This window comes from Theropithecus gelada, chromosome 1 (genome assembly GCF_003255815.1).
Source record: "Theropithecus gelada isolate Dixy chromosome 1, Tgel_1.0, whole genome shotgun sequence".
Taxonomy (NCBI): Eukaryota; Metazoa; Chordata; class Mammalia; order Primates; family Cercopithecidae; genus Theropithecus; species Theropithecus gelada.
Genome location: NC_037668.1, coordinates 22370261 through 22377861, shown reverse-complemented (window position 1 = coordinate 22377861; position 7601 = coordinate 22370261). Strand labels below are relative to the sequence as shown.

Below are 7601 nucleotides of genomic sequence, written 5' to 3'. Positions count from 1 at the left end.
GAGGGAGGGGGAGAGAGAGAGAGGGAGGGAGGGGGAGAGAGAGAGAGAAAGAGAAAGAAAGAAAGAAAGAAAGAGAAAGAAAGAAAGAAAGAAAGAAAGAAAGAAAGAAAGAAAGAAAGAAAGAAAAGGAAAGAAAGAAAAAGAAAGAAAGAGAGAGAGAGAGAGAGAGAGAAAAGAAATAGGCCAGGCGCAGCGAGTCACACCTGTTATCCTGGCACTTTGGGAGTCTGAGGCGAAAGATTGCTTGAGCCCAGGAGTTCAAGATCAGCCTGGGCAACATGGCAAAACCCCAACTCCACAAAAAGAAAAAATAATGTAAAAATGAAAGAAATTGAATGCAGAAAGTGGAAGACAAGACAGCTGATGGCTGAGGGATGCATGGGGCTCCCTCACCCCAGGCTCCCCCGGATGAGAAACCAGGCAAGGGCTCTCAGCATGGTGACAAGGAGGGAAAGGCACAGCCTCCCAGAGTGACCCAGAGGCCTTAAGTGCCCACCAGGTACACATGGACCCCTGCTGCCCCACTCACCCCTGTGCAGGGTGCCCTGGGAATGTTGTCAGATGTGCCGTGGACACACAGTGGGCCTGGGATCTGCTCAGCCAGGCCCAGCACACACACAGTCATCCGGGCCAGCTCCCCAGGGCAGTAGCCCCCTTAACGGGTGGTCCTGCAGCCCCTGCTTTGATGGGGGTTTCACTGGCATGCACATAGTCCCCAAAGAGACCCCCCAGCAGTGCCACACAGACACAGTGACCAATGCCATCCCACAGACCCAAGTGCACGCAGGCACACACACACTTGGTGCTCTTGTCCCTGGAAGTGCCCCCACTCACAGTTCCTGTAAGGAGAGGCCCTGCACAGTTTTCCAGGAGAGAGACTCCAGAGCATTGAAGGAGAGATTCCTACGGGTGTGGAGACACAGCAAGACAGACCCCTTGAGTGACCCGACCTCACTCTGACCCAGAGTGAGGGAGGGGAGGAGCCAAGAAAGAAGTTGACATCTGGCTCCCCCTCCCCAGTCTAGGCAGCCAGAACAAGCCCTGGAAGGCAGTGTGTGTGGATGGATGGGGGGCGTGGTGGAGGGCTTTTTGAGTCCCACTCCTTTCCCTGGGACAACAAGGGTTAACCTACTTAGCCCCCTCTCCAGACCTCAGGGAGGGGGATCTGAGGGAACAGCCGCTCCTCCCTCCCCCACTGCTTTGGCCCCAGCTGGCAAAGTGCTGAGGCCACAGCTGGGGGAAGGGCTCCATCTGTGCTCCCCTCCCCACAGAGCCCAGGACGGGGCCAGAGGAAGAGGGGGAGGATTGAGGTTGCCACACTCCCTTGACCCTACCTGACCACAAGGAACTCAACGCACTTCCTCAGTTCCCCTCCACCTCCTCCTTTCAGGCCCTCCTCAGTGACTAAAAGGTCAGGCAGGAAAGGACCCACACCCCCAACCCCCTCGTTGTAGGGATGGAAAAAGTGAGCCCAGCGGGGGCCTGGCCACACAGGAAAATGATGTAGGAGCCCCAGTGCCCTGTGCCCTTTGCCAGGCTGCTGCTGCTGGGACCCTCTGCCTCTGAGGGGCCTATCCTGACCCCTCTCTTTTCCTAGTCAACCTAGAATTTGTGGTGGCTGGGTTGGAGAGGTACCACCACATAGGGACCAAAGACACAACCCACTCTAGATAGAGCGGGTGTAAGTTCTATCCTGCCACTTACAGCTGTGTGACCTCAGTCCAGAAACTCAACCTCTCTGATTCTCAGAATTCTCATCTATGAAATGGGGACAAGAACACTCTCTCTCTCACCAGGTTGATTGTGAAGATTCATTGACATAAGTACCGTGAAGTGTCATTGAACACGTTTTTAATGGAAGCCCCGGTACATAGATGGTGATACGACATCACTTTGTTTTGCCTTGTTAAATTGCCGGACACAGCAGAGTGTAGAGGACCCCGCATAACTCCATGAATGTCGGCCCCACCATCCTTCCCATCTCTCCGCCTGCTCATGTTGGGGGACAGGGGAGCTGAACTCCCGCCCTCAGAAGGCCAGGGAGGGGCTGCCAGGGACTCTGATGGTCTCTCCTGCCCATCCCATGACCCTCTGTGTCCTACAGCAGGGGTCCTCAATTCTCAGGCCACAGATGGGTAAATAGTGCCACTGTTCTCCAGCCTGAGCAACAGAGGGAGACCCTGACTCTTAAAAAATAAATTAGAGAAAAAGAGGGGGACAGCAAGGAAGAGGGGCTATAAACAGGGTAAATATGTGGTCTGTTAGGAACTGGGCCGCATAGCGTGAGGTGAGCAGCGGTGAGTGAGCATTACCGCCTGAGCTCCACCTCCTGTCACATCAACAGCAGCATTAGATTCTGTGAACTACTGCGCATGCGAGGGATCTATGTTGTGCGCTCCTTTTGAGAATCTAACTAATGCCTCATAATCTGAGGTGGAACAGTTTCATCCTGAAATCATCCTCCCCTCCCGTACCATCTGTGGTAAAATTGTCTTCCATGAAACCAGTCTCTGGTACCAAAAAAGTTGGGGTCCGCTGCTCTACAGGAGGGATAGCTATGACTCCCGAGAATGAGGAGGGGACAAGTGGCAGACCTAACACCCCAGCTCCCAGGATGTCCTAGGAGCCAAGTCAATGCGTCCCTGGGAAATGGAGTCCCAGCAGGAGTCCTGCTCCTGACGCTTGCTCCCTTTGCACTGGTGTGTATCTGAGCCCTGGGAAGAAAGATAGGGCAGGCACCTATGAGAAGTATCCTTGCAGCATGGACCATGGAAGTGAGATGGCAAGGAGGACCTCTAGCTGGCGGGGGCAAGAGTATGCCATCCCTGAGGGAGATGGGAGGAAGCCCCAGGAGAATGGGTGAGGTGACTTCCCTGACCAGGCTTGGGCCTCTCACAATCATTCCCTGGGGAGAGCCAAGCCCATTAGCAGCGCAAGTCTGGGTGCCCTCCCCAATCCCCACTGTCCAGCACTGGCCACACTCACAGGCGACTGAGCCGAGGAGTGAAATGGAAGGCATCTGGCGCCACGAAACGAAGACCACTCTTCACGATGGTGCTGGGGAGGGGTGCAGGAAGATCAGTCCCCAGGTCTCAGCTACTCTGGGCCCCTGGCCCTCCCTGCCCATCCCAGCCTCCCAGTCCCCTGTGCTGAACTCCTATCCCTCCTCAGGCCCCTCATTGTTTCCTCAACTACCCTAGACCCCTCAAAGCCCTGAGCTTCCTGACCTCTCCCAGTCCCTCAGTCCTCAGCCTCTCAGGTCCTCCCGGGCCCTCAGACCCTCGAGCCCTCCCTGACCTTCTGGTCTCCCCCAGGCCCACGCTGAGCTCCACACCCACAGTCCCCATTTTCCTCACAGGTTTCTCAGCTCCCCCAGGCCCCTCAGGTCACGGAGCTCCAGATGCTGCAGATGCTGCTGGTTCTCGATGTAGCTGTGGGGAGAGGGGATGGGAGTCACAGGGCTCAGGCCCACACTTGAGTTCCCATGTCGACCCTCCTGCTCCCTCACAAGATACAGGCACATGCCACATGCACATCACAGGCACACGCATATGCACCTGTTCAGACCTGCATACACACTTACATGGCATGCACATATGAATGCATACATATGCACATGCACGTGTGTGCATGAACACACAAGCGCACACATGTATAGATCCCCAGACACTCACACATATGCACACTCTCACATACCTCTTGCACACATGCACACACCCAGGTATGCACATGCACACACGCAGAGGCATAAGCATCTGCACAGATGACGCCATGCACATGCACATGTGCCTTCAGGAAGAGGCTCACACATGGACACACAGAAACAAAGCTCACATCCATCTCTCACGTGCACACACACAAGTCCATTCTCACATTGTTGTTCTGCTTTTATATCAGGCATGCCTGGCACACGCTCACCAATGGGAGGTTATACTGAAACACTTGCTACCACAAAGGGTCAAGGCTCATCCCTGCCACTACCCCACCCAGCACAGACAAAGCCTGTGCTCATGCAAATGTATGTTCCCAAACGTGCCCGCCCAAGGGCCACTGCCCGAGCTCACCTGTACTACACAAACACACACACATATACACACACAAACATCTCTGCACCCCAATAGCCTCTGGCCCCTCTCCATACCCAAGCAGCAACCCCTACTCCACCGAAACCTCCCCTACCACCTTTTCAACAGATCAAGCAAGAGGCTTAGAGGCTATCAGTCAGGGACCCCAAGGAGGGACCCAGGAAAGAGGAGAGGAGCAATGAGAGGATGCAGTCAGAGTGTTGGGGAGGGGAGAAGAGGCACAGACTGGCTGACTTATACAGCGAGAGAGAGACAGCGAGAGAGAGAGAGAGAGAGAGAGGGGGAGAGAGAGAGAGAAAGATGGAAAGGTTCAATGAGGAGGGTGGGGGCAGAAGGGCAGAAAAACAAAGAGAGTGAAACAGAGACACTGAAAGAGAAACTGACAGGAAGAGACTGTCAGAGAGATAGTGACAAGTAAGAAGGAAGACAGATAAGGGAAGGGAGACAGCGAAACAGATAGATAAGGACAGATAGCTACAGAAAGCAAGACAGACAAGAACATAAGAAGAATGAGTAGGCATTCAGGTCTAGGGGACGGCTGATGCCCTGGGCCCTGCCTGACTGCTGGATCTGACGTACCAGGGAGTTCCTGAGAACTCAGCTGCCCTGCAGTGACATGTTAATGTGCCCCCCTCCACCCCACAAAACACATGCCAGGGGCCCCTGACTCACTGCCGGTTCTCAGAACTCTCCCCCTCTACCCTCTAACTTTCCCTACCTTATAGGAACCAGGACCAGCCTAAGTGACCCCTCCCTTCCTCCTTTCCTCCCTTTCCAGCCTTGGCCCCACCAGGACAGCCAGGATCAGATCCTAAGTTTCCCTGTGGACTTAGTGGAGACCTAGAAAGTAACCTCCACTGACTACAAGGGAGGCCAGGTCCCTGTTCTACCCATCCCCCAGCCCCTGCCCAGAAGGTTTCAAACTGTAGGGACCCAGGGAGGGAGTGAGAATGCAGTGGGCTGGCAGGGTGTGTGTGAGCTGTCAGGCCAGCGTGCTCAAAGCTGCCTCATTCGTTTGGATTCATAATCAATCTGTCTATTCGAGTCCATTATCTCCTCGTTAGCTCTGCGGGTGAGGGAGGAGGGAGGGGCTGTGCAGGCAGTGAGGAGGGGGTGTCAGGCTGCAACCCCACCCAGGGGGACATCTCAGCTTGCCACCCTGCATGCCTCCTAGTCCCCAGTCCTGGCCTGTCCACTTCCCCTACCACTCCATCCCTACCCTGCTGGACCCACTTGGGACTTGGAAGGAGTTGGGAAATGCGAGCCCTGATGGCAAGCACTTGGGAGTCTGGACCCCAGTTTGAAGGCCCGGGGTGATGAGAGAACTGGACTAGGACTGGCAGCCTGTCTCTCATGCCCCCTCCCATCATGCAGAGACGTAGGCCCAGACCAAGACAAGGCCATCTCCTCTACTCCTGGTCTCCCTGGAGCTATTAGAGAGAGAGATTGAGTACCTTCCCGTTGATTACCATAAGATACCCGAGTAACTCAGTGCCAATTAGTGCAAGCTGCTCAAGTAACTTCCAGACATTGATGATCCTCACCTTGATACCTTCCAGCCCATCACTGCATGGGGCCAGGGTTCCTTGTCCACCCTGTAAACCCCAGGCCACAGGAGGAGGATTTTCTCGCAGTTCCTCCCCTCTTCTAGATGTCTTGCTGGCCATGATAGCCATATGTAATATTCAAGTATTTTCCAGCCATCACCATGTGATGCCTGAGTACCTCCAGGCCAGTCATCACTGCATACTCCCATAGGTTTCACCAGCTGCTAAAAAGTACTTCAGTATTTTGTAACCAATTCCTGCAGAATGTCAGAGTCCTGCAGAATGCTGAAGATTCCTCCCAGCTTTGTGTACCAAAGGGAGGAGGGTCTCTCAGCAAGGGCCCTGACTCCCTGCCCCGGGTTGGAGAGGGAGATGGGAGTGGGGAGAGAAAATCCAGGAGGGGGTCCCATTTCCTCAGATCCAAATCAAGGGGTTCTGGTGAAAGGAATGGTAAAAATGGAAAGAGGAGAGCTCAACCACCCAGCTCCTTACCACCTCCCACCAATGCCAGCCAGCTCAATCCCCAATTCCAGGAGAAAAGCTGGGGTTGCCTCCTCATAACAAGGAAGTGGGTGGGGGCTGGCTTGCCCCTAGAAAAGGGAAAAGGTAGTTAAGGGTGTCAAACTGGGGGCTTCTCTGCTGGTAACCACCTTTCTCTGTTGGACAGAGCAGGAGCCTCTGACTGAGCTCCAGAAAGCGGCTTCTAGACGGCTAGGCTCTCTCAGACCTGGTCCCCGGAGATTCTCCCCTCGATCTCCCTGAAGCCGGCGGCCCAGCTGCCCTGAACGCTAGGGAACATCCAGGCAGTGACCGTAAAGCTTGCTAGGGCAGCGGCGGCTGCGGAGGAACGCCCGTGCACCGCCAAAGGCTGCGTCGTGCCAGCCTTCCGCTGTACTCGCCCTGCCTGACCAAGCAAACAAGCGGAGAGTCCGCGCCCTCGGGGCATGGCAATTCCTGCCTGTCCCCGCGCCCCCTCGCACGCCGGACACTCACAGCTCAGTCAGGTTCTCTGCGCCGGGCAGGTGGTGGAGGCTATCCAGGGCCCCATCCCGTGTGCATCGCAGTCCCGAGGAGCCGTGGGGGCAGCAGGCATCGGGGCAGGGTGAGGCGCCCGCAGATGCCAACATCAGCCAAGCCAGCAGGCTGCCCGGCCCCGCAGCCCAGCTGTGCCAGCCGAGCTGCCCGCGCCGTCCGCCTCGCAGCATCGCGGCGGCGCCCGCCTTGCTCCGGCGGGGCAGCCGTCTGTGCGCTCTCAGCTGCTGCTGCCAGGCCTCCCTCGACATGTGCGCTGGGCGGTGTTAAAGACCCAGCCGCCAGGAAAGGGCGGAGCCAGTCGCCCCCGCCCGGCCCCGCCCCGCCCCTCGTCTCCACCCCCTTCTCTCCCCTCTGACGCCCCCAACTCTGCCCCCTCTCCTGTTAGGGGCCCCCAGCGTCAGCCTTCTCCCCGAGGATCCCCCCAGCTCCGGGAGATGCAGAGGGGCCGCAGCAGAACGCCTCGGAGGTGTCTGCTGAGGCTGGGGGTGGGAAGTTGATACGTTATTTCTCTCAGCTTAAAGCAGCTGCATTTTTACAATTGGGGAGGAGGGAAGATGATTGAGTTGAGGAAAGGTTGCTGTCCAGGTCATCCTAGTCAGCCCCAGACTCAGCGCTCCATCCTCAGCGCGCGCGTGCCTGGGAGAGTGCGCATGTCACTTGGAGTAAGTCAGGTAGAACATTCTCCGAACTCTAGGAAGAAAAGAAAAGGACTACCAAAGATCAATCGCAGAACCTGGGGAGGAAGACACAGACCCGGCAGAGAAAGGGAAGGGTCGCTTGATCCAGCCGAAGGGAGTCCAGAGAGCCAAGACCGCGCCTCCAAGAGAAGCCACAGGGTGGCGTGAGAAGCCCGCGCGCAAAGGAGCGAGCTCTCCGCCGGGGCTGGGTGGCTGGGGGTGCGATCTGCAGCCCCCAATCAGCAAGGCCTCAGGTC

At 56.4% G+C, this 7601-nt stretch overlaps 1 protein-coding gene across 3 annotated transcripts in view; it reads right to left on the bottom strand.

Annotated features, from left to right (window-relative positions):
* Window positions 1-7351, bottom strand: part of NTRK1 (neurotrophic receptor tyrosine kinase 1) — a 21481-nt gene extending 14130 nt beyond the window's left edge. For all 3 annotated transcript variants that reach the window (XM_025358009.1, XM_025358016.1, XM_025358023.1), the window contains exons 1-4: window positions 6626-7351; window positions 3357-3431; window positions 2986-3057; window positions 835-903 (exon numbers count right to left, since the gene is read on the bottom strand). In XM_025358009.1, the coding sequence (XP_025213794.1) occupies window positions 835-903; window positions 2986-3057; window positions 3357-3431; window positions 6626-6915 (506 nt within the window). In that variant the 5' untranslated portion in view covers window positions 6916-7351. The remainder of the gene's footprint in view (window positions 1-834; window positions 904-2985; window positions 3058-3356; window positions 3432-6625) is intronic.
* Window positions 7352-7601: the final 250 nt, after the last annotated feature.